General features: G+C 39.6%; 1 protein-coding gene across 6 annotated transcripts in view; it reads left to right on the plus strand.

The window, feature by feature from the left end:
• Nucleotides 1–27,463, plus strand: part of Hecw1 (HECT, C2 and WW domain containing E3 ubiquitin protein ligase 1) — a 272,667-nt gene that overhangs the window by 201,076 nt on the left and 44,128 nt on the right. For all 6 annotated transcript variants that reach the window (XM_036187474.1, XM_036187473.1, XM_036187478.1 and 3 more), the window contains 11 exons: nucleotides 905–1,044; nucleotides 3,627–3,748; nucleotides 6,464–6,649; nucleotides 8,731–8,865; nucleotides 13,418–13,523; nucleotides 15,770–15,866; nucleotides 20,604–20,687; nucleotides 21,043–21,152; nucleotides 23,114–23,234; nucleotides 24,099–24,212; nucleotides 25,443–25,595. In XM_036187474.1, the coding sequence (XP_036043367.1) occupies nucleotides 905–1,044; nucleotides 3,627–3,748; nucleotides 6,464–6,649; nucleotides 8,731–8,865; nucleotides 13,418–13,523; nucleotides 15,770–15,866; nucleotides 20,604–20,687; nucleotides 21,043–21,152; nucleotides 23,114–23,234; nucleotides 24,099–24,212; nucleotides 25,443–25,595 (1,368 nt within the window). The remainder of the gene's footprint in view (nucleotides 1–904; nucleotides 1,045–3,626; nucleotides 3,749–6,463; nucleotides 6,650–8,730; nucleotides 8,866–13,417; nucleotides 13,524–15,769; nucleotides 15,867–20,603; nucleotides 20,688–21,042; nucleotides 21,153–23,113; nucleotides 23,235–24,098; nucleotides 24,213–25,442; nucleotides 25,596–27,463) is intronic.

The following is a 27,463-nucleotide window of genomic DNA, read 5'->3' on the forward strand; positions in this document are numbered from 1 at the left end:
AGTTAAAGTCAGAGACTGGCAACTTCTAGTCTCCCAGCTGCATTCTCTGCATTCCAGCAAGATCACAGTGGGCCATCTTTTACCTCCCCAAAACCTCCCCGCCACAGAGAGGTGAGAAACAAGCACATCATAATGCTCTGATCACTGCATGAATCCCACACTTTCTCAAGAGATGTCTCACAGTCACTGCCCCTGGCAAGAGTGGTTTCTCACAGGTTATCAGAAGTGATTGGTGGATGATAAAATAAAATGTAACAATCCTACAGACCAATGAATCTCAAACCTAGATACACAGAACAGTATCTCAACAGTATCTCTTAGAAGCACAGGTTTCAATTTTCTTCAGTGAATGTAAGTTAACAGATCCTCTTGTAAGTAGCTTGGAGACCATGGTGGAGAAACTTTGGTCCTTAAAGTCAGGGAAAAAATAGGGTACTGTCTCCTTCAGAAGCCTGCTGTGGAAGAATGAACCTCTACAGCCTGGATGCACTCTTCACGTCATCTTGAATTACACCTGCAAACTTGGTTGTTTGCTCTCCTTCCCCCTCACTCTGCACACCCCTCCCCATCTCCTTCCTGAACACAAGACTCATATAAGCCACATTTTGTCATAACTGGGAGGAGCTATGGGATTTCAAAACTACATTTCTAGATCTAACCAACATCTCCCCTCCCCTATCCACAACCCTCTTGTGTACAGTCTCTAAGTCCTACGAAATAGATTTGTCTAGCTACCTAGTCAAATAATGTGGTAATAGTTGTCTTATTAATTGTTCTGGTTATCTTATTAGAGTTTTAGACTTTTCTGATTTCAACACAATCATTTACAGACTTTTCCAATTGCATTATTCAGAGTATTAGCAAACACAAGTTGACTCTTGTCTTTCCATTTTCTAATGTACAGGTATCAAAACATTCAAAGAACCATTGCAACAGAGAGACCTGATGACGATTCTGGCAACCAAAGCTGTGAGCAAATACTGGACGGAGGAGGTGGAGGAGGAGGGAGTGACTCAGAAGCAGAATCTTCCCAGTCGAGCTTAGGTATTGGAGGAGGGGACTCAGAACACTGGAGGTGGCATGGAGTGGCTGTAATGGAAGTGTGCAAGCCAAGTCCTTGCCCTGCCTCATGGGATAGCCACATAATCCCCAGCTAGGACAGCAACAAAATATTGAAGAAGAAGAAGAAGATAGAGGAATTAGAAGCATGAGTAAGGGAGACAGCAAAGCTTCCCACTAGGAATCTTAGAAGATATAGACTCCTGTGTTGTTAGGTAATGTATCTGTTTGTGTCCCGAGGATTTCCACTTATAAATAAAATGTGATAAATGTTCACAATCCATTTCTAATGAGTCTTGTGCATTTAGGATAAAATTCAGTTGTACCAAGGAGGAACCTGGGCACAAAGAAGTTTTCTGGTAGTCTTCTTGTTCACAAATTCAAGAGCATATTGTTTTTACCATGTATCAAGCCTTATTTTCCTGTTGTTTTTTTTTTAATTTCTTTAAATACAACCTGATTGAAATGCCAATAATGATATTTAAAAAGCATAAGACTGGCTTCCACTATTTATACCCCAAACAATATATATGGTTACCATAGTGAAATCCCAGTAAGCCACTTTCTCTTTGAATTTGGTTAAAAGGTGGCAGATTTGCCAAAAAAGGCTCAGAGACAGTCTAGACAAGTAGATATGTTAATTCTCATTCTGGTAGGTCTCAGTGATTTGTGGCAACATAGATATTGGACTTGTTTATTTGATTTATTTTCTTTTAATGTTTGATAGTTTCACACATTTATATAATGAATTTCAGTCATTTTAGCCTAAATTTCCTGCTCCCATCTCCCCCTTGCCTCTGTCTTGCCAGAACCCTTCTTTATAATAGTTCCTCATCCTACGTGTTATATGTGTGTGACCCACTGAGTTAGATAGTTAAAGTGTCTTAGCTGGCAGTAGGTGAGAGGTTATGTACTAGAACCAGACAAGTTAGCAATGGCTAGACAAGTAAAGGAAAAACCTTAAAACCGCCTTCCCCCAATGTTAACTACCCTCATGGAGAGGCCTAGCCTTGGGACCCTCCCCCATCTATGGTGAATTGTGGAATGGGTCCAATTCTGAGCAGGCCTTCTGCAGACAAACACAGCTGCAGTAAACTTAAGACTGTAATAATGACGCCATAACTGAGAGACATCTTTTTCTTGGCCAACCCCTACCTGCTGGCTCCTTTCTTCTTAAATGCACTTACACATTTCAATCAAAAGTTTTAATTGTCTCCATTCTGCTTTCTCTATCAGACACAGTAACAAACCCAGTTTAGGCTTTTCTGTTACTAATTTCTTTGTTCAGTCTTCTGAGAGACAGGAGGTACAACAACCAAGTAGTTAGAAACAGGATGGGAAATGGTAGCTAGGATTATTTCTAGATTTGGTATTGGATCACATGTAATCTGCTGTGTAATAAAAGCCTCAATTTTAGTGTATAAAATCACAACTCATTTACCCCCCCCCCAGATGTGCAGGTTGAGCACTGTGAGCTGAGTAAAGCTAGCAGGCTGCTCAGGATGGTGCTGTACTCATTCATGTCACTTGCTGTTAACGTACAGTGACTTGTCTGAGATGGCCTCAGTTTGAAAGCTTGTCCCTCTGGCTTGTTTCCTTAGTGGGAATGAGGATAGAAGAGAAGCCGAAACACAAGTGTTTGGTTCCCTGTCTCAGAACTGACATGCTGCTTCTGCCTTGTGGTCCTGGATGGAACAAAGCATAAGGCCAGGCCCAATTCAACTAGGAAGGAGCTTGAAAGTCCCACTGAAGAGAAGTGTTGGTAGGAGGGGAGAGCCGTGACCCCTTCTGTAACTGTCTTAATTACAGGTAACACTTGTAACCAAACAAGAAAAAGAGACAAAGGAAGGACGTGTGAAAGGACTTGAACCTAGCTGAAACTAGACAAGAACCTTACTAAGAAATAATGATACCTGACTTTTAAAAACTCAAAATTACCTCTATGAGTTTGAGTCTAGCCTGGTCTACAAGCAAGTTCCAGGACAGCCAGGGCTGTTACACAGAGAAATTCTGTCTCCAAAAATAAAACAAAACAAAACAAAACCTCAAAATTAGAAATGCTTGAAAAATATCCAAATATTTAGTATGCCAACATGATGCCACAAAAGGAAAATATAGTTCATGCAAAAAAATTTTAAATGTTGTATAAACCAGATATGATGACTTTAATCCCAACACTAAGGAGGTAGAAACAAGACCATGAGTTTGGAATTAGGCTGCACTATATTGTGAGACTGCCTCAAAAAGTTTGTGTAAAAGTACCTCTGGGCTATGTAAATAAGGTATAGATGGAAGGTACATAAATTTCATGTTTAGGCATGTGTCCATCTCTAAAATACCTCATTATGTATATGCACACATTCTAGAATTTGAAAAAAAAAAACTGATGAATTTTTGGTGTCAAGCATTTTGGACAAGGGACACTTGACATTCTTGACCTGGTCATGTCACTATGAAAAATCAAGAATGTGTTGTGGGAGTCTGTGTTCTGCCATCAGAAGAGACGTACTCAATGTGGAAGAACATTCCACCCAATATATTCCATTGTTTTGCTTCATTTTTTCTAGATCTGAGGAGAGAAGGATCACTTTCTCCAGTCAACTCACAAAAAATTACCTTGCTGCTACAATCCCCAGCAGTCAAGTTCATCACCAATCCTGAGTTCTTCACTGTGCTGCATGCCAACTATGTGAGTCCTCAAAAACAAAGACGGGATGGACTGGCTTCCTGAAAACCCAAAACAAGCTTTATGTAGTCATTTAATAAAATAAAGGGGCTTCAGTTTTACTCTGTGAGCTCAGGAAAGAAGAAGGAATTTTTAATTATTTCTTTTTATTTTGAGATTATAACATAATTACATCATTTCCCCTTTCCCTTTCTTTCCTCCAAATCCTCCCATATGCTCTTCCTTTCTCTCTGTCAAATGCATGGCTTCCTCTCTCTCTCTCTCTCTCTCTCTCTCTCTCTCTCTCTCTCTCTCTCTCTCTGTGTGTGTGTGTGTGTGTGTGTGTGTGTGTGTGTTTGAGTGTGTGTATGTGTGTTTGAGTGTGTGTGTGTGTGTGTGTGTGTGTGTGTGTGTGTGTGTGTGGCAACTCAGACCTTTCTTTCCCATGCAAGTCTCACAGTAAGGAAGGGAGGATTCAGAAACTCTCTTGCCTTTCTAAAGCTTTCATGAGGATCATATCAGTGAAAATTCCTTCAAAACAAATACATGTTGTTTTTATGCATCTTAAATCTTTCAAAAAACAAGAGTATAAAGTGTCCAAATAACTCTTTATCCTTAACCATTTTATAAAATCATCTTCATTAAAAACATTTAGATGGCCTTGTCTTTGATAATAACTAGATTGGATTTTGATATACCTTAAAAATATATTGATAATAACTGTGATTTGATTTTACATATATGCTTTTTTTCATTTAATTTTTCAAGGCATTTTCCATAAAGCAATGGTATAATATGATAATTTTGTTGATTCTTCTATTTCACAAACTTTTTTTTTGTAATTTAGACACAGATCTAGAGACTGGAATCACAGAAACAGGTTAGGGAGACACCTAAACATCCGTAGATGTCTGTTTTGTGAAGACAAATGTGTTAGACTATCAGTCTAATAAGACAGGAGAAAGCCCAAACTGACATAAAGAAAGTGCCTAGGAGACTAAGGCAGAAGGCAAAGGCTGAATTGAGTCCTTCGAGTTGAAAGGGAATGGAAAGAATCCCAAGCAGAGAAGCAGTGTGTTAGGAAGGATGCAGGCCAAGATGACAGTGTGGCCACAGTGTGGCCAGCAGACATGGAAGAAATGCGGAAGACTCAGGAGCCTAGCAAACTGCAAAGGTGCCTATCCTAATTGGCTGGCAACAAGAGCCCATGGTGCTCTCAGACACCAGCTCCGATGACTGTGTAGTTTGATGAAGTGTTTCTCTGGAAGAATCTCAGAGAAGTGCTAAGAGGTCCAAGACTAAAAGCTGATTCAACCAATCAAGTAAAAGATGATCAAATCCCAAACTCAATAAGGTGCTGAGAGATTGTTTGAGAAATCAGTCACTGGTGTTTGGATCTCCTATGGCCAACTGGCGATAACAGATGAAGACTCAAGAAGTTCTGAGTGGTTTCTATTTTGGGGGTTGGAGTTAGTAGGGACTCTTTGAGGCTGGTGCAGTACTTTGATGCAATGATAAAGGCTGTGGCTGAAGAAAGGGGAAATGAATGTGTTTAGTTAGAGTGAATCCCTGGTGAGGTAGGGGAGAATCATAAAGGGTAACAAGTACGCAAGATACCCAAGCCTCTGCACTAGACACTGGGGTTCCTGTGGGCCTTGGGGCTGTGGGAACCACTGGACTAACCTTCCTAGCCTCCTTCAGTGTTCTTTTATCACAATACATGTGCACATGGGCACATGTGGGTACTCATGTGCCCTTCCCAATACCATCCAGATAGCTTGATAACTTTTTAGCAGTCTCAGAGACATACTGAGGGGAATGAGACTTCTGCTGTGAATACTACAAAGTACCTATGTAACATAAAATTATAATTTAACTAACTTAGGAATTCCTAAAACAGCCGTCTTTTCTTCTCATTCCCTCGCCTGAAGATGTTACATAAGATTCACTAGGATGATAGGCTTCTGAAGACCAGATTTAATTATGATCAATTACTATCATGTGTTAAATAGATAAAAGGATCAAAAGCATAGCTCTGTAGTCAGAGAAGAAAATGGGGAGGAGAAGAGTGATGCTCAGAGACATTCGGTGAGGCTTGAGAGACCCAAGTGTGGCTGACATTAGGAAGACGATCTCTGAAGGTCAGGTAGAAATGCCCTGCCAAATAGGCCCATGTGTGTTTGCTGTGGGATGTTCTGTATGTCAAATGTGTTGCTCTGATTGATTAAAATAAATAAGGTGCTAATTGGCCGGTAGCCAGGCAGGAAGGATAGGGTAGGTGGGACAAGGAGGAGGAGAATTCTGGGAACTAAAGGCTGGGGGAGAGACACTGCCAGCCACCACCATGACAAAGAAGATATAAGGTACTGGTAAGCCATGAGCCATGTGGCAAAATATAGATTAATAGAAATGGGCTAAATATAAGAGTAAGAGCTAGACAATGGTAGGCCTGAGCTAATGGCCAAGCAGTGTAAATAACATAAATGTCTGTGTGTTTATTTTATAAGTGGGCTACTGGACTGCTGGTGCTTAGTGGGACCTGGAGAGAAGCTCTCCAACTACATGTGTTGAATGCACATTTCTACATTGAATACTATGTCAGCTTCTAAAGTCTCCATTTTTAGCTCACACAAATCTCCACCAAGTTGGACTATTATATCATGTGAAAGTACTCAGTGTGTTTACTCTGTATTTCCTAATTTCATATCTTCTTCCTTCATTTTCCCCAATCCTTCTCAGAGTGCCTACCGGGTATTTACAAGTAGCACTTGCTTGAAGCATATGATTTTGAAAGTCCGAAGAGATGCTCGCAATTTTGAACGCTACCAGCATAACCGGGACCTGGTGAATTTCATCAACATGTTTGCAGACACAAGACTGGAACTGCCTCGGGGTTGGGAGATCAAAACTGATCATCAGGGAAAGGTGAGAATAATCAGTGTGTGGGGCTTTGACCAAATGCTCTGGTTTACCAATGCAGATGTGGAAGAAAGTAAGGGAAAGGTTATGGAGAAGGAAGCTTATATATCTCAGAGCTGTAGTATTGGCCCCAGGGAAGAAAGAAGGTAGTGACTGTCCACATCAAGTTTCTTACTCATTCCACAGTGCATGAACCATTATGAGATATTTAGCTTCTTATCTTCTTCCTTAGAGAAGCCAAATTGTGCCATTGCTGTCTAGGAGAATAACATACTGCTTGGTTGAGGACTGCTATCCAATTTACATCTTTAAATTTTCCACTAAGTACTTTTGTTCAATGGTCTATGTCTCAGTTACTTTACTATGACCAAGCCAACTTATAAAAGGAAAGTGTTTAACTTGGGGCTTATGGTTTCAGAGGATTAGGGCCCAGGATTATCATGGCAGGAAATATGGTAGTATGGTGCTGAAGCAGTAGCTGAAAGTTCACATCCTGAGATAAGATAAACACTGGGAATTGCACAAGTCTTTTGAAACCTCCAAGCCCACCCCCAATAACACACCTCCTCCAACAAGGCCACACTTCCTAATACTTCTGTCCTTGTCACTGTTCTACCACTGTGAAGACGCCATGACCAAGGAACTCATATAAAGGGAAGCATTTAATTGGTGGCTTGTTTACACTTTTAGGGTCTTAGTCTATTACCATGATAGTGGGGAGCATTGCAGCAGGGAGCATAGAGACAGGCAGGCAAGTGCTGGAGAAGTAGCTAAGAGTTACATCCTGATCTGTAGACTGAGAGAGAGAGACTGGGTATGGGCTTTTGAAACCTCACAGCCCACCCCCAGTGACACACTTTCTCCAACAAGGCCACACCTACCCCAACAAGACAATACCTCCTACCCCTCCTAATCCTTCCATGGATCCAGACATAGAACTCTCAGCTACCTCTCCAGCCCCATATCTCCCTGCCCACCACCATGCTTCCTGCCATGATGGTAATGGACTAAACCTCAGAAACCTAAGCCAGCTCCAGTTAAATGTTTTCCTTCATAAAAGTTGCTGTGGTCATGGTGTCTCTTCACAGCAAGGAAACTCTAATAAGAAATGGGTTGGTACCAGGGGCTGGGGTTTTGTTATGATAAGCCTGAGTGTGCTTTTGTTTGGAGGAATATAAACTTTGGGACTTTGGATTCAGAAAGCAGTTGAATGCTTTGAATGGTGCTTAATGGGCCACACTAGTAGGTGCAAGGAAGACAGTGGTGCTGAGACTGATTTGAACTGTGGGGGCCCAGCTAAAGAAGTTTCAGAGAAGAATATTAGTATGTTGTCTGGAAGCTTTTCTTATGATATTTTGGCAAATAATATTACTGCTTTCTGCCCTTATTAAAAATTTTGACAGTCTTTGTTTTCTCTTTTTGTGAAGAATGAGGTGGAGATTTCAATTGGAATTGCGTTGAATACACAAGAAGCTTTTGGAAAAATGGTCATTTTTACTATATTTATTTTATCAATCAATGGGCATGAAATATCTCTTTTATTAATTAATTAATTAATTTTTCCAGCCCAAACATAGTTTCTCCTCCCTCCCTTCAGTCCACCACCAAAACCTTTCCTCTCCACTCCCCTCATCCACTCCTCCTCCTCTGTTTCTCTTCAGAAAAGGGCAGACCTTCCATATATAACAGCCAGCCATGGCATATCAAGTTGCAGTAAGACTAGGCACCTCCTGTCCTATTAAGGTTTGACAAGACAACTCAGTAGTAAAACACAACACAACAAAATTTTGGAATACAATGAAAGCAGTTCTGTGAAGGAAATTTATAGCTCTATGTGCCTACATTAAAAAGTCAGAAAGAGCACAAATAAACAACTTAGTGATACAGCTAAAAAATAAATAGAAAAACAAGAACAAACTAGACCCAAACACAGTCAACTATAGAAATTAATAAAATCTCCCTTAAATTGCTTTTGTCCTAGTATTTTATCACAGTCATAGGAAACAAACCTACGAAAATGAATCTTATAAGAGCTTTAGCGTGTCAGCTTCCATCTCTCACAGTGCATTCTTACTGTCTGCCTGCAGTCTTTCTTTGTGGACCACAACAGTCGAGCTACCACTTTCATTGATCCCCGACTCCCTCTTCAGAATGGCCGCCTTCCCAGTCATCTGACCCATCGACAGCACCTCCAAAGGCTCCGGAGTTACAGTGCTGGAGAGGTATGTTCCCTATGCCCTGAATCATTGTTCCCAAGTCTATGCTCTTCTTGGGGGCCAGAAAAAATTTAATTTCTTAGTTTTCATGATCTAGAGTTGTCTGTCCTGTGAGAGAGGAAGGCATATGCATAATTTTGCAATGGGGAAATGAATGATCATTGTGGGGCGCCCATTTAGTTACCTGGATATATCTCAGGCTGTCCCCTTCTGTGCCTTCCTTTGTCCAAATCACCATTAACTTATGTCAAGATATAGATGTGTGTGTGTGTGTGTGAGTGTGTGCGTGTGTATGTATATATGAAATCAAAAGAATCCTATTGCCTGAAAATGCTACTAAAAGGGCAAAATTCTGATATTCAGTATGTAACTGACTTAGAATTTTACCTTTCCATAATATCCTGGAGAGAACTTCAATACAGTCATGAACTAAGAATTGAGAGGGCAAAGAAAAGGGAAAAAATAAGAAGGAACAAGGCCCTAAGATTAGTACTCTGTCCCATCCTATAGCCTCTTCCCTGGCTGTATATTCTTTTACCACTTATGATTACTTCCTGCTGAACAATGAAAGGCTGCTGCCTTTTTGAAGGCCATACTCATTACCTTTCTAAACTAGACCCTGTATCCCATACCGGCTCCTTTCTCCTTTACTCAAGCCAAGCATTGCTCCTTTCTCCTTCCAGTCCATTCTGAATAGTGTTATAGGAAATCCTCCTTTCATTCCTGACTGACAATTGTAAGGATCTGAGACCTCTTTCCATAGAAACACCAGGATCTCAGAAGATGTGGCCCTGAGATCAATTTTCTGTGGAAACTTAGGGAAGTGAATTACAACGAGGTAAAACATGAAAACAGCACAAGAGGGATCTCTCTACCTGTCTATTCTACAGAACTTCACTCTGGGTAGACCTTCCATGGGCATCTAATGAGAAACTGGAGAGATAGCAACCCACCTAACAGCCACCCCTCCAGAACGTTGATTTAGAAGAACAGCCATTGGCTGCTTTCTTGGGAAAAGGGTCTCATGGGCTCTGAGAGATACAATTGTTTCCTCCCAAGGGAACTCATGGCTTAATGCCAGTGTGACAAAATGAACTTGTCTTTTGTGAAAGTTCTTGGATGTTACTGTTTTAGGAAACTGCTGAAGGCATGTTACATCTTTCTTTCTTCCTACACATAAAATGAGTGTGTGGTTACATGAAGAAGAATGTTATGTATCTCCAAACCTTATGCAGCTGTCAAGATCATTATGAATCAGACATATTCTCAGACTACAGAAAGCAATATCCCAACTTCCTAACTCACTGTGTATAGCATCCCTCCATGGTAGCACTGTAATAACACTTCGAAGGGTAAAGTTTGTATTTTCTTGACATTCTAGAGGATAAATTCAAAGTTCTGCATCAACTTGAACTATTCCATTTTAATATTTCTTAAAATACCCAATGTTTTTAATATTATTGATGCCAGGTATGTATTAATATGGAGTAACTGAATGTAGTAAGAAAACTGGGTCCTGCACACAAATTTACTAAAGATATAGATCTCTTACAATTGCAAGTAATTATCTGAAAATGTAAATACTAAAACTGTTTACAGACCAATAAGATGGATTTATCAAGAGATGAAGCACTTGGCCTCAGGTCTGATAATTGAGTTTGATCCCACAAAGTGGTAAGAGAGAACTGACTCAGGAGAATTGTCCTCTGATTGCCATATGTGTGTTGTGGCATGTGCCTATGTACACACACATGTACCTACATATGCACACACACACATACATACGCTCACACACAAAAATAAGTAGATAAGCAAATATTTTTTTGTCAAACCTCTTCTATTCTAAAAGAAATATTGTGATCAAGGGTACCACTTGCATTACTTGTAAAATAGATTGGTAAGTCCGAATAGCTCCAAAGCAATTCGTTTAATACCATTGTTAGTGGCGAGCTGTCATCTTCATCAGACAAAAATTGGCTGAAGGATTAGCCATGGTAATAAAAGGGTGTTCACATGCACCAACCACCTTTCTGTTTCCTAATTCATCTAAAACCAGTGGACTCTACTGATCATATTTTCAAGCCCCACACATTTATCTCCTTATCCCAACTCTCTGGTAGCTTTGCCTTGACACAGGAGAAATCAGGATATGTAACATTCTTTGCTGGGAGGCAAAGAATGGCTGACACAAAGGTAGCACATCAGAAGAAACAAAGACTCAGCCCCTAAGGAAACAAGTACACATTTCCCCTCACAGGAGCTCACAGTTTAGGGGCCAAGAGAGGAGATCCACGTGAGTCTCCCTCGAGTGTTACTGCTTCGGCACTGCCAACATGTTGTCTCGTGCTAAGTTCTGGCTCAGCATTAGAATCTCAGCATCCTCTTCTCTCCTGTTATCTTCTGCCCTTAAGTCCCTTGGGCCCTTAACTGTAGAGGAACATTTCCATCCAATCACTCCATCATCTAGCTCAAGTCTGTAACCACCCAGTACCAACTCTTAGCATTTCTACAGGAGAGCCTGCAGGGCCTAAGTGCTGATGGCTCTGGTTTGCTTATAGTTTGGCCAAGGCATGTGCACCATCGGCCATCTGCCTTTGGAGTGGCTGAAATTCATTTAGCTTCTTAAACTTTTCAATCTGGGCTAATTTTCCCAGTAAGCGTGTGAGCTCAAAAGTAAGCACCATTTTTCTCTGAAGCATATCTGTAAGACCTAATTCACCATGGAGCCAGGAATAAGGAGGGGGCCCCTTCTGTTTAAAAGCCTTATTAATTTCAGCAAAACACACCAAGTTACAATGCCTTCATTTGGAATGAGACAAAGGGGGTCTCCTGAATTCAGGTCACCAAGTTTTCTCAAGCTCAGATTTCAGATGTATCTATTTCTGCAATTTCTGTAAGTCACTCCTCCACACATAAGTGATATTCAAGAATCCTGTCATTGGCATATATAAAACAATACATTAATGTGAACTGGAATAATTCCCTCCAAGGAAAAGGCCCATATCATTTCAGTCTCAGAAAAGTTTTTACATGTTTATGAAGAAAATATGGGAACTAATACTGCATAACCTCTTTAGCAAAGTTCTTCCACTGCTTTGAGTTGTGTCCATTTGCTTGAGATTGACGTGTGCGGCTACAGCACCGCTTTGAAGGCTGATCTCTAACTACACCCGCTGAGAACAGTTGAGTGCAAAGTGAAAATCTACCAGTGTGGCACAGAATCTAATTCCTGTCTCTCAAGCAAGCTACAGACAATGGGAAGGACCAGAAGAGGGGGAAGTAATGGATTCACAGCCTGATAAGAAGAGAAGCCAAGAGGGCTGTGGTCAGATCATGAACTGGCAGCACTCTGTATACCAGGGCTACTGTTTATGTCACTAAAGAGTATGGAACTATGACTTAAAGTTATTTTAGCAAATGCCACATCTTGCGGGGCAAGTGGTTCTTTTGTGACTAGATGTTTAATCTCTTTTAAGTGTCTTGACTAAGTTCTTTTCAAAATTCTTAACTATATTGAAGTTTACATACCATACTTTTCAAATATTACACTATAGCTGATACTCCTGACACATATTCCGAAGTGGAAAATCTGTCCTATCTTGGTCTCTTTTTTTCTGTTTGTTTACTTTGTTTCTTAGACAGAGTCTCACCCAGTAACCAGGACTGGTTGAGAACTGGGCTAGCCTCCAGCTTCTTATCCCCTGCTTCCATTTCCAGACATCTAGGATTACAGCCATGCACCACAATATTGGATTTTAAGGTCATAAGGAACAAAATACATATGGACTCATGATATAAATATCATTATCATGTTTTAGACCTTAGAGGATTTATTAATTTTTCAAAATTGACCTATGTTTCAATTAATCATCACACATGCAGATATTAAGCTAAGCAAAGATAATTTTCACAGGAGGTTTTGTCAAATTTTCCAACACAAACCAAGATATTGGATGAAGTCTGGTAGGAATTTGATATAAATAAATACATTACAGGCAAATATTAAAATCCCAGTTCTCTCTCACACAATTGAAAACTTTGAATAAATTTAATTTTTATATGAACTTATATTTTATATCTATAAAATTGTAGTAATCAAAATACAATGTAGAAAGAAACCAGAGCAGTGATTGGAATGATAGATGTTAAACTAAGATGGCCATTTGAGAACAGTCAATATTACCTAAAGAGCAAGTGCATCCCATGTTTGCTGTTGAAATTCAATGTCAAATCTCTGAAAAGAAAATCATAGACCTAAGTTTCTACTAGTGCTTACAGAGAATTGATTTCTCTGTTTCCGGTCAGTACATTGATTAATATCTATGACATTTGACACAATCACTTTTACAGAACACACTATAACATACCCAACATTTCCCTTACTCAATGTTTAATACTTGCTTGGCTTTCATTACTTTAAGGATTTTAAATTTATGTCCTGAATCTAGGATATGCCAAAATGTTTTAACTTGTCAGGCAGAAAAAAAAAAAAATAGCTTTAAAGCAAAATCTGTAATTAATGACAGATTTCCAATCTTCCACTTTTACTTTCAATTAGGCCTCAGAAGTCTCTAGAAACAGAGGAGCCTCTTTGCTGGCCAGGTCAGGACACAGCCTAATAGCTGCTATCCGAAGCCAACATCAACATGAATCATTGCCACTGGGTATGTATCCTCAGTCATTGAGCATCTAGCAACCCAATACAAAGGTCCCTATCATGAGCCTTTTTAACAGTCCTGCATTTTCTTTCCCTTTTTTTTTTTTTTTGCTTTTGAGACATGTTTTAACTGTGTACATTTAGCTATCCTGGTACTTACTATGTAGGCTAGGCTATCCTAAGACAAACAAGATTCGCCTGACAATCCAGTGCATCAGCATGCCTGGCCTCTCCTCTTTCATGACACTTCCCAACTTTTTGCTCTCTTTCTCCTCATCTCCATCAGTCCTCTCTTCTAGATACTCATGCCCCTTCTTCTGCATTTTATTCAAAGTCAATTAAACCCAGAAATACAGGGTTTAAGTGAAACAATTGTTTCATTTTCTTGTTGCTATAAGTGGTTTTGCTTTGTTTTGAGTGTTTGTTTGTTTACTGTTGTTATACTAAGGATTGAATGTAGAAGATTATATATGCTAGGCAAATACTCTACCATTAAGCTATATCTCCATATTTTACTTTTTTGTAACATAGCCTCACTAAGGCTGGACTTCCTCTATAGCTCAGGAAGGCATTGAATCATCATGATCTCTTAGATATCAGAGTAGACCTTTGCCACTATACCCAGCCTCATGGAGGTGTTGATTTTTAATATAGTGATTTAATTTATCTTTAAGAAGTTTATACATGTATACAACATGTTTTGAACATCATCTACCTACCAGTCTCTGCTCCAACTCCTCTCAGCCCCTCCTCATTTTAACCCTCTGTGTCCAATTAATGTTGCCTATATACACATGGATATGGGGCCATCAGCTGGTGAATATGCAACCTACCAGAGGACACACTACTGAAAAATCTGACTCTCCCTCTCCTACCAGCCATCAACTGCTAATAACTCTTTAGTTAAAATGGGGCCTCATGAGTCCTCCCCATATGCTGGAATGTTGACTGACTTGATTTTATTTGGGTCTGATGTAGGCAACTACAGCTTCTATGAGTTTGTAAGTCCAATAGCCCTGTCATATCCAGAAGACATTGTTTTGTCCTGTTTTCCCTCAATGTCCTGACTCTTAGAAGCTTTCTGCCCCAGTTTCTGAGATGTATTATGATCCTTGAGTGAAGGGAGTGTGTTACAAATGTTACACTTAGGGCCCAGTGCTCCACAGTTGCCCCTTTTCTGCAGTTTGAGCAATTATGAATCTCTGCACTAACCACCATCCACAGCAAAATAGAAGCTTCTCTCCAAAATAGGAGCCGCACTCCTCTCTGAGTATAAAGAAAAATATTAGTTGCCGGGCGGTGGTGGCACACGCCTTTAATTCCAGCACTCAGGAGGCAGAGGCAAGCAGATCTCTGTGAGTTTGAGGTCAGCAAATACTCTACCATTAGAGTATTTGGTCTACAGAGAAAGATCCAGGACAGGCACCAAAACTACACAGAGAAACTCTGTCTCAAAAAAAAAAAAAGAAAGAAAGAAAAAAGAAATATTAAAGAGGCAGCTTGATACTATGCCCATTTATCAACATAATAATGGTAGGTTCTCCCCCAGGATTATGACCTCCCCAGCTATGACCTCCCCATATTCTTTATCAGGTTTAGAATACTAGACTAGAGTTCCTCCCAAAGATCAGGTCCTAAGCCAATTTTGTAAAGTGGTTGATGACCTCTGTCATATTCAAGCCACTATTGTACCAGTGGGAATCCTTGGTTGACAGCTGGTTAAGATGGCTGCTCGGTGTACTCTCTAATCTATGCCTCCCTTTCCGTGGATGTGTGAGGAAAGCTTGCACAGTCAGCATTTAACTTCAAAACACTTGTATTAAGCAAAATGAGGTGAGAGAGTCTGAATAATGTGTGTTGTCATCCCTGTGACTGGAGAATCAACACATAGCCATGGCAGCAATTGTCAAACACTCAGAAAAGGATTCCTTTGAACCTGCAAAGGATCTTTTGTCATAGTAACTTGGGGAAGGAACCGCGAAGGCTAGAATAAACACCAAAGGCCTCACAGGAGAGTAGTTCTGATCTCCATCTTCCATCTAAACATGGATGACATAACGCCCTGAACACTGCCTGTGATTTGCACATTACTGCTCAGACTTCTCTTTGAAGGTAATAATGCTGTTTTGTCCTGTTTCTATGCAATGCTTCATTTCCTTAAGAACATCCAAATGTCTGCATTGTTTCCTCGGATCAAGTGGGCATTTATAATCATCTACCTCAACCACTGTTCTGCACTTTTTTCTGTTTCAGCATATAATGACAAGATTGTGGCATTTCTTCGCCAGCCAAACATTTTTGAAATGCTACAAGAACGTCAGCCAAGCTTGGCAAGAAACCACACACTCAGGTAGGGTTCATTTCTCATCCCTGGAACACTTGATCCTTCCAGTCTTTTTCCAGGGTGAAGAAAAACACTATGGAGAGGGACCCATTGAGGCTTATGACACCTTCCATTCCTATGTAGACGTTTTAAGTTGAGTGCTGAAAAGGAAAGGTCCAGTGTTCTGGAAAATTTCTCAGAGAAGGTACCCTATCCCATTACATAGCGTTAAAATTATTTCCACTGGTTTGAAGGAAAACAAAAAGGGAACAACAAATTTTCATTAAAGATTATTTATATAAAGCACTATCTAAATTATTTTTAGTTTGGAAATGTAATTGTTTAATGATAAAACAATTAGGTGACAACCTTCAAAACTAAGCAAACAAAGTATTATGCATATGCTCACTACTTAAATCCTAGTATATATGTCATGTTTAATATTTTTTATTTTTGAGATTATAATATAATTACATCATTTCCCTCTTCCCTTCCCTCCAAAACCCTCTAATATACCCCTTCTTGCTCTCTTTCAGACTCATGACCTTGTTTTTTCATTATTTGCTGTTACATACATATATAAATATACATATATTTTCATAAATACAACCTGTTCAGCCTGTATAATGTTACTTGCATGTATCTTCAGGGCTGGTGATTTAGTGTTGTATAACTAATTTCTGTGTCCTTTCCTGGGGAAGACTACTTCTCCTGCTCTCAGTATTCCTTAGTTACTTGTAGTTCTTCGTCATACCTGGTCAGCTCATATTTAGGCAGTTACATTGGTGAGACTGTGTGGGTGTAGCTTCTAACATTCCTAGGAGACAGCAAACTCCATGTTCCATCTACTTTTCTGCAGTGATCTCTGAGCCTTAGTTACAAAGAGTTGTGTTGTAGATGTATCATTTGGGACTGGGCTTCAAAATTCTGCATTTTGACTGGTTGTGATTTTCTGTAATAGTTTCTACCTGCTGCAAAGAGAAATTGCTTTGATAAGAGGTGAGGACTATGCTTATCTGTGGGTATAAAGATGAGTATTTATAATGCAATCAGGGATCATACCTGTGACTTTCTGAACCCTGAGCAGATAGCTAGGTTTCTAGTCATATATGTATGTGATGACAATTAGTGATAAAAAGAGGACAAGAATTTGAAAGAGACCAAGAAGGGCTATATGAGAGGATTTGAAATAAGACAAGGGAAGGGAAAATGATATAACTATAATCTCAAAAAATAATAGTAATAATAATAACTTAAAATTTTTGGATATGAGATCAGGCAAAGAGTCTTTGTGCCCCAGTAGCAATTAGCCAACCTTTCTAATAATAACAATCAACTACAAATATCATTGTATTTGTTCATAGTAACTAAATATGCATTTCAGAGTTATCTGTTAAAATTGTATGATCTCTATCAAGAATTCTGTTATCTAGGTTTGAAAGGACTTAATTCAGGCATTGTCATTCTGCACAGTTGGCATTGTTAGAAGACAAGTGGGGAGTCGAGTTATTTTAGAAAAAAATAATCTCCTGTCTCACTAAGTGAGTAGGATATAGAGTGAAGCATATAGCATCAACATCTTAACAAGTATACGATAAAAAGATAAGCTAGATCAAGTCAACATTAACAGTAAAAATTAACAGTGGCAGGCATACTTTACAGTACACAAATTCTGTTTGTAAACAAAAGTTCATTCCAGAAAGACGAACTCTTCCTACAGCTCACTGTGGTCCTTCTGCACAGATAGGGGAAATCCCACAGCATGGGCAGTGTCCTCTAGGTCAGTGTTTTTCAAATCTGTTCAAATGTTAACGAATCACTTGGAGCTCTTGTCAGAATGCAGAATTAGATTCATGGCTTAACTTTCAATATTTGTTTTCACTTTAAAAGTTGTGTGTTGTGGAAATAAAAAATCATAAATGTGTATTTCTATACCAACTTATATGTATTTTAGGTATGTGTTTTAGGTAGAGAGTTAGTAGTATTTTTCCTTATGACTTTTTCAGAAATCTTATGTTATTCTACCTTCCTTCTGTACTCATCTCCCTTCCCTTCCCTGATTAGAGCCTCCTTGCCTTTCCCATTTCCCCCATCAGATCATTTGTACCCTGTTTTTCCCCTCTGTGTTGCTGACTCCCACCCCAGGAATGATCCCTTTTCATTTTTCTGGTTTCTGAATTACTACAGGATATGTACACACATCTAAAAATTTGGTGCTTGAAAACCTCAAATGAGAGAGAACATGCAATGTTCATCTTTCTGGCTCTGAGTTACTTCACTCAATATGATCCTTTCTAGTTCTAACCATCTTCCTGAAATGTTCATGGTTTCACTTTTCTTTGAAGCTGCATAGTCTTCCATAGTGCATAAGTACCACATTTTCATTATCCATTCATCAGCTAAATGACATTGGGCTGTTTCCACTTTCTATGTATTGTGAATAAGCAGAAATGAACATGATTGAACAAGTACCTGAGGAGTGGAATGTCCAGCCCTTTGGGCACATACCAAGGCATGGTATAGCTGGGTCATATGGTGATTCATTTTTAGCTTTCTGAGAATTCTCCACGTGATTTCCAGAGTGGCTGGACCAGTTACAATCCACCAACAGTGGATAAGAGTTCCCCTTTCCTCCTGGCCACTCCATCACTTATTGTCAGTTGTTTTCTTGATCTGTGCCATTCTGACTAGGGTAAGATGAACTCTCAAAGTTGTTTTGATTTTCATTTTCCTGATTGCTAGGATGGTGAACATTTTTTAGAGGTATTCCTTATCCCTTATCTTTATCCTATATACTATATTCTTTATCTTTATCCTATATCATTAACATATCTTTATCCTATATCCTATATCCCATATCCTTTATCTTTATCCCATATTCTACATCTTTTCTATTTTGAGAATTCTTTTTTCATGTCCTAGGCCCATTTTTTAATGAGTCATTTGGTTTTTGACTATTTAAGTTCTTTATATATTCTAATATTGATCCTCTGTAAGATATATAATTGTCAAAGATTCTTTCTGTGGTCTTCCTCTTCATCCCATTGATTGTCCCCACATGATTTCCATCTTGTTGAGCAGATCTTAAATCCAACTATACAGCTGTTGGTTACTGCCAAGGTATGAGTGACCCATGACTTTAGGGTTATTGTGCCAAGCTGGTCCTTAGAGTTATCATGCCATTCTGGTCCTTGTGGTTCATAGGCTTCATAACTGGGTAGGACTGTTGGTTGCTTCCCTCCTTTGGAAGCTTTCATGGTGCTTTCTGGTACCATGAAAGCTGGCCCTCAGGGAGGAAGCTTTCAGGTCAGATCTATCTCAAGGCCCTATGGTTCCCATTTCTGAAGTATATGTGGTGTCTTTAGCAATTGGAGCTTACCTTTCACCTCTTCAGGACAAGAGCAGTAGCAACTGCATGTTTGGGGAGTCTCCTGGACAATCCTGACCAGGAACTCAAAAGAGGACTTCTATGCCTGGTTTGGGAGGGGGGTTGTTAGATGGTCCTTGACTCTTGAGGGAGCACTGTCAGCCCAGATGAGAAAATTCCCATTTAAACTATATGCATATTTATACACTGACTTACTTACATATATTATAGGTACTTTTGAGTAGATAGTTAAGGAGATAGGCTTCTCACTCCCTGAAAAGTATGTAGACCAGCCTGATTTATTTTCCAAACCGCAGTCAGAGAAGCTATTGTGAACCCCCCCCCAGGTTTTGCTTGTAGCAGTTATTGCAGTGGTACTTTACCTTTACCAAGGCTGGATCCCAAAGCATGCGCTGTTCGGTAACATTTTAGTAGAAACCCTTTACCTTTAGAAATCTCCATTCTACAATAATAGTTAAAGAAAAAGTCTTCAATTTTAGAGGGAGTGGAGATGCATGGGCATCATTGGAGGGGGAGAGAGTGGTGGAAATGATATAAGTACTCATATATGAAATTCTCAAAAAAAGAAGTAAAATTGAAAGCTTTAATAAAATGCCCATATTTATGGAGTCACTGTCAGAGAGAAAACAATGTTGCATTGACCATATTCCTTACTGGGTAAATTGAGTGAAGGGTATATAAGATGTCTCTGTATTTCTACTTTTAACTACACGTGTGCCTTACTTCATATCAAAATAAAATTTTAAATTAAGAAGTTAAATGTTTAAAAATGAATCAGTCTTTAAATTTTCCCCAAATGTAACTGCAAAAGGCAAAAACTAACTCATTCAAAGCATTTATCAAGGAAGCAAATTGAAAAGTCAATTTGAACAAAATAAATACTTCTTACCCATAGACTTACTTGAAATTATTTTCCAGATTAGAGTTGTAACCTGTAACTAAAGAAAGATAGATTTAGGTCTACGCTTTGACTAAGCCTGAAGGCTTCCTCTGCTCCCAGTGTGGCATTATACATTTTCTATCAGGCACAAGATCTCTCTAGAGACAGCCTCCACTTTGTCCTCTTTTGGCTTCCATTGTACCTTGAGAGGTATTTTCCCAGCTCCCTGTGGCCTTATTGTGTTCTTGTCTATCTTAGTCAGACTCTGACTTTGCTGTGCACCTCAACTTCTGACTCTGTGAGAGTCTCAGAAAAGCCACCCCTTACAAAGCAGCCCGAGAATTCAGATGATCCTTGAGCACTATGAAATGCACCAGATGTTGGGGAATGTTGTTAGCCACATTGCAAGAGGGGATAAAAGTAAATCTAAAATTATTTGTTCTCTAGCTTTTGAGTTGATAGGTAATTCCCATTTTCTTTTCAACTTTGGTTCTAGGGAGAAAATCCATTATATTCGGACAGAGGGTAATCATGGGCTTGAGAAATTGTCCTGTGATGCAGATCTAGTCATTTTGCTGAGGTAAGGGGTTGGACCTGAGATCTTCTTGAAAAGCTACAGTAGAGCATGGGTGGAGAGTTGGAGAAGGGTTTGGAGCCACCCTGAAAACGATGAGAATCAGTTTCTGTTTGTTGTAGAAGATCTTAGAAGTAGAGCTTCTGTCCTTGATGGACAGCCCTTGCTGTGCATCCTTGTCTCCAGATGTACAACTGCATCATCAGGGACTGTAAAGTTCTTATTGGAGACTTCATTGTAAGGTTCATAAAGGCTTAAAAACCAGAGAATTTGCAAGCGGGGATTCTAACTGCTCTTACCCAATCTGTGCATACTTTCTCATGTGTCTAATAACTAACTTTCCTCTTTTTAACCTTTACAGTCTCTTTGAAGAAGAGATCATGTCTTATGTCCCCCTCCAATCTGCCTTCCACCCTGGGTACAGCTTCTCTCCCCGCTGTTCACCCTGTTCCTCACCCCAGAACTCCCCAGGTAACTTGAAATTCTGGCCTGGTCTTACCTAAGTGGTCAAGTGTGTTTTCACCCACTGAAAGGGAATTTATGACAGGTGTGTGTGTGTGTGTGTGTGTGTGTGTGTGTGTGTGTGTGTGTGTGTTCTCTCTTCATCCCTTTCAATGTTCTAATCAAAAGTACACTCTAAATCAGGTATTGACAAACTGCTGCCTCTTTTTATAATTTCTCCAAGCTACACTGGGATTTGTTTGTTTCTAAATGATAGAGAAAGAAAATGAGATGGAGCTGAATTTGTTATCCCAAGCTAGCCTCAAGCTCATGGCTATCTTGATCTAGTCGCCCAGATACTGAGATTACAGGGGTGTTCCATCATGCCCAACTAAAGCACTAAAACCAAACCTCGGGGTTTCTTAGTAATGATTCTAGGAATCTTCCCATGCATGTTCATATTTGTATTTCTGTGGAAGCTTTCATACCCTCCGCAGCAGAGACAAGCAATACTAGCAAAAACTGTGTGTCCTGAAAAGCCTAAAATATTTACTCTTTGTCCTTTTATAGAGGTGGATCCCCACCTTGTCATTGCATCCTAATGGCTATTCCAAGTATTTCAAATGCATTTATTATGGGTGAAAGAAAGTTTACATAGTAATTATGTGAACATCTTTGTTTATTTTAACATAAGGAATTAAATGTTAACTATCTGATATTGTGGGTTATATGGTGTCTTCAATGTTTTTCAGAGTTGCCTAATATTTTGGTCTTATAAATGTCCCTTCTAAGAATGTTGCTTTATACAAACACATATCACAAAAGACTATTATGGCTATTTCAGAGACTGTTTGAAATTCTGTTCTAACCCTAAACCCATAGTTGTTGAATGATTTTTTTAAATGAAATTCAAGGAAGGTTTTTTAAAATCAAATGTTGTAAGCCAACTCAATCCAAAGATATATTGATTTGATATTTATATGCTGAGGAATGACAGCAGGAAAAAATACTAAAGTATTTTCTGTAGTTGAATCCTTATTTCTTTAAGAATTAAAACAAACAAACAAACAAACAAACTTGCCGGGCGGTGGTAGCACACGCCTTTAATCCCAGCACTCAAGAGGCAGAGCCAGGAGGATCTCTGTGAGTTCAAGGCCAGCCTGGTCTCCAAAGAGAGTTCCAGGAAAGGCACAAAGCTACACAGAGAAACCCTGTCTCGAAAGAAAAAAAAAAAAAAAACTTTGTACGCACAGTCTTAACACTGTAATTCATGGCACACAACATTGTCCCATCTAAGCTGAGGTGTTGAGGGTTTATTGGCACCACATGCCATGACAAGTTCAAAGTGTGCATGTGGCGTGTTCAAACCAAGGCTGCAGTGAGGTTCTGTGAAGCACAGGAGAGAACTGCAAGGGTGCTGAGGATTTATTCGAATTAACTTTTTATCGTTGTGTGTTCAGAAAATTTTCCACAGCCTCCACATTCAGTTAGACATTTTATGAAATGTTGATCTAATGAAAACCCCTAAATGCTTGAGTCCTAGTGGATATAAGCATGTTTCTTTTCTTTCAGCGTCAGTATCAATGCAGAAGCATGGAAAATGCACATGCTAAGGGCCTCTTGCCTCACGCTACCTTCAATCTTTTCTTATGGCAGCTTACAAGAAAACTTTTGTCTAGTTTGTTTAATGTTAATACTCTCAAATTACCCAAGTACTGAGCAAGTCAAGGCGATTCCCAGGTGTTTAACAGAAACACAACTTAAATAATTTAAGTGGAAGAGACAAACATTCCCATCAGAATCTACTTTTATTTTTACTATTTGACTTCAGCTTAATATAAAAGTAACTGAGAGTGGCGGAATGGAAGTGACTTCTTAGGTGCCCACAAAGGCAAGGAGCACACTTCAGTGGGTAATCGTGCTTACTGTGACTCTGCACACCTATTCGTGGATGAAAAGCGATGATGTGGACTGCCTGTTGCTCTCTACAGGTTTACAGAGAGCCAGCGCAAGAGCCCCTTCGCCATACCGAAGGGACTTTGAAGCTAAGCTACGCAATTTCTACCGAAAACTGGAAGCCAAAGGATTTGGTCAGGGTCCGGGAAAAATTAAGTAAGTACCTAGTATTTGACCCTAACTTTTTGCATCATTAACTATTGGATATGCTAACATAGTAACACTCATGGCCTGAAAGAGAGGAATAGGAAAATTAGATAGAAGAGAAAAAGAAAAATGTTCAAGTAATTGGAAGAAAGAGAAAGGAAGGAAGGAAAGGGAAGGAAAAAGAAAAAACTGTAAATTTAAGACAGAGGTACATGGCATCAACAATAGACCTTTTCAGAAAACAAAGACCCTTAAACTAAGCCAAAATCCTCTATTTACATTCATGTAAGAGTAATCAGGCTGGGCGGTGGTGGTTCATGACTTAAATCCCAACACTCAGGAGTCAGAGGCAGGCAGATCTCTGTGACTTCAAGGACAGCCTGGTCTACAGAGTGAGTTCCAGGACTGTTATATAGAGAAACTCTGTCTCAGGGGGAAAAAATGAGTAATTGAGGCAAATTTTAATTCATTTCTCAGATTTGTGGACTCTTAGCAACTTTGCAATGAAGACCAAGTGGAAGAGATATTACCTAACCCCTAGGTTTATTATTTCAGTTGAAAAGCTCAAACTTAAAATCCTAACTGAAGATACCTCCTAACCTAAGAGACATGATATCAGTAGACAGAAACAATTTTAAATACAGTTGAGAATGTCGAATGATAAGCATACGTACATTCTTTGTGTGTCAGCGATTGAATATATCAAGCCTAGTACCAGACTGATAGAACCTCTCTCGCCCTCTCCTCTCTCATTAGAGAAGCCAATGAGTGAAGCATAATATTGAGCACTCATGACTCACATACAACAGGCATACAACAGGGCTCAGCACCCTGACGTCAATGCTCCCATTGACCATCACCTTTTCTTCTCAGGCTCATTATCCGCCGAGACCACTTGCTGGAGGGGACCTTCAATCAGGTGATGGCATACTCCCGGAAGGAGCTCCAGAGAAACAAGCTGTACATCACCTTTGTTGGCGAGGAGGGGTGAGGCGCCAGGAGCTTCATTCAGATAGATCAATGTGGGGAAATCAAATCCCAGGAAGGAGGGGTCATTTCTCTCAGGAAAGAATAGAGTGGCTGTAAACATTGGTCTAAAGTGACTCAAAGCATATCTTATCATTAAGCTTTTTTCTCCCTGGGAATTCTCAAGCCTTGTTCTTTAAAGAAAAAAGAAAGAAAGAAAGAGAAAAAGAAAGAAAGAAAGAGAAAAAGAAAGAAAGAAAGAAAGAAAGAGAAAAAGAAAGAAAGAGAAAAAGAAAGAAAGAGAAAAAGAAAGAAAGAGAAAAAGAAAGAAAGAAAGAGAAAAAGAAAGAAAGAGAAAAAGAGAGAGAGAAATGTGAGATATTGGCATGTCCCAGAGTCTGAGATCCCATGTCCAAAGTATAATATAAATTAAAATCCTGAAACACTGGACATTTACTTTGTAGGTGTTGTAAATTCCTGAGGTGAGGGAACCTCTTTCTTCCAAAATGCATATATCAAATTATATACCAAAGTTTTTGTGTGCTTTTTATGACTTCATGAATCACCTAAGTGTGTAATGTAACTTCCTAAAAGGCAAATGAAAACATACTTGTAAGCTTGTATGCATACATACATATATACATACAAACTTACACACAAAACACACACACACACACACACACACACACACACACACACACACACACGTGCACAAATATACATACTTTGGTAGGAAATTTTTCTTATGCTCCCACAATAAGGCCTTGTTTATAATGGGCTAGGTATGTGTTTTGTTCCATAGCTATTTGATAACTGAAAAGGGGAAAAATTTATAGACAACTACCATAGGAGTTCATTCATAGATATTTGGTTAAAAAACACCCCAAAGCAAGCCGGGTGGTGGTGGCACACACCTTTAATCCCAGCACTTGGGAGGCAGAGGCAGGAGGATCTCTATGAGTTCAAGACCAGCCTGGGCTAACAAGTGAATTCCAGGAACGGCTCAAAGCTACAGAGAAAACCTGTCTGGGGGGAAAAAAATTACAAACTCTGTCTCGAGAAACAAACAACAACAACAAAAAATTACTACACCTTCATTTTCTACTATAAATGAATACTTCCACTTGGAGTTGACTAGAAAGAGGAGAGACTGCCCTCTGTTCTTAGACCCCATACCTGAAAGACTTCACTAGGATCTGGATAAGAAACTATCACAAAAGTGAACTTCCTGGACCTGTGTTTCCTTTGCAGCCTGGACTACAGTGGCCCTTCTCGAGAATTCTTCTTCCTCTTGTCTCAGGAGCTCTTCAACCCTTACTATGGACTCTTCGAGTACTCTGCAAATGACACTTACACAGTGCAGATCAGCCCCATGTCTGCGTTTGTAGAAAACTATCTTGAATGGTAAGGTCTCTAATTTTCCTTTCTTGTGTTCAAAAATTGTCATCTTTCTTAGTCAAAAGTCAACAGCATTTCTCTCAGCTAACTGCATTTGGAGCAGTTAGCCAGGAATACTTGGATCATAAGAGTAGATAACAGAACCACAGAAGTAAGAATGTTAGCCATTACAGAGAATGTGAGATAAATTACCAAAGACATTGATGTTATAACAACTGTCAATAGTATAAGGTAGAATAGTTGCCTAGTTAAATACTCCTAGAAGACGTAGATTACAAGACTTGAGAATGTCACTAGAATCACAAATGTGTGACTGAATGCTTCTTAGAGCTATTCATGGTTTTAAAATTCTCTTACCTTGAACCAGTATGCCTTTAGCATTGGATTTATATTTTAAGGCAAATAAATTCCCTGGGTCAGATAACCTCTATGCAGCCTTCTGATTTGAAAATTCAGCGTTCCTTTCATTGGCTTCTAATAAGGAATTCTATTGCCAACTATGGATATGTGTGAAGCTCAGGATCTGCCAGTTCTGTGCAGCTCTGTGGACTCAGTACCTCACATGCTGTAGTTGAAGCCTCCAGAAATCCACATGAAATTCTTAGTCACAGTTTCCCGCTGCATCACCCCAGGCCTAATTCTATTTCCCCTCCCCCAACTCCTCTGAGATCCTGCCCACCTCCCTTCCCATCCAAATCCACACTCTAGTTGTCTCTCACTAGAAAACAGACACTTGGGCTGGAGAAATGGCTCAGAGGTTAAGAGCACTCACTGACTGCTCTTCCAGAGGTCCTGAGTTCAATTCCCAGCACCCAGATGGTGGCTCACAACCATCTGTAATGAGATCTGGCACCCTCTTCTGTGTACATAATAAATAAATAAATCTTTAAAAAAAAACTGAAAAAAAAGAAAACAGACACCTAAAGAATTACAATAATATAAGATAAAACAAGAACAAATAAACCAGAATAAGGCAAAACAAACAAACAAACAGAAGAAAAAGAGCAAAGAAAAAGCACGCAAACACAGATGCAGAGACACATTCATATACACAGGAATCCCATAAAAAACACAAAACCCAAAGGTATAATATATATGCAAAGGGCCTGTAAAGTAAAAAAGAAAAAGAAAAATGCCCTCACAAAATATTATGAGACAAAGAGCCTCCAAAGGTAACATTGAGTTCATTTTGTGTTAGCCATCTACTATGGCTGGTCATGGGTTCTACCCTTAAGAGTCGTTTGTATCTCCTGTGAGACTCCACTGGAGAGAAACAAGTTTTTAATTTCTGAGTGGTTATCAATTGGAGATATATTGGTGAAATTAATAAGGCGACTCCACGTAGTTAAAAAGGAGGTTTATTTAGTGGCATAACTTACAAATGAATGGATAGTTAGATTGCAGGGTCTGGGAAAGGTGTGTCGCAGCCCGGCAGTGTTCTCTGGAGAACTCTGCTCAGTCTTCCTCCAGCATCCAGGGTCCTGGAACCAAGAGAGCCGCGGCATCCGGAACTCGGGTCTTCAACATCCTCCCTCAGCACTAGGTGTGACCATTCCTGAAGCCTCAATGGGGGTTGGAATTTCCAGGTCAAAGATGGAATGGCTACCCACTACAGAGATAGCTTCTGCATTACAGATGTGGGCTTGTGTCTACTTCTCCTCATAACTCTAGGATCCCATCTGGCACAGACCCATACAGGCCCTAAGCAATGCTGCCACAATCTCTGTGAGTTTGTATGAGCTTCAGCCCTGCTGTGCTTAGAGGGCTGTTTCATTGGTGTTCTTAGAATCTTCTACCTCCTCTTCCACGGTGTTCACTGAAATCTGGAGGTGGGGATTTGATGGTGACATTCCATTTAGAACTGCATGTCTCAA

This window comes from Onychomys torridus, chromosome 5 (assembly GCF_903995425.1).
Source record: "Onychomys torridus chromosome 5, mOncTor1.1, whole genome shotgun sequence".
In the NCBI taxonomy this organism is placed as follows: domain Eukaryota; kingdom Metazoa; phylum Chordata; class Mammalia; order Rodentia; family Cricetidae; genus Onychomys; species Onychomys torridus.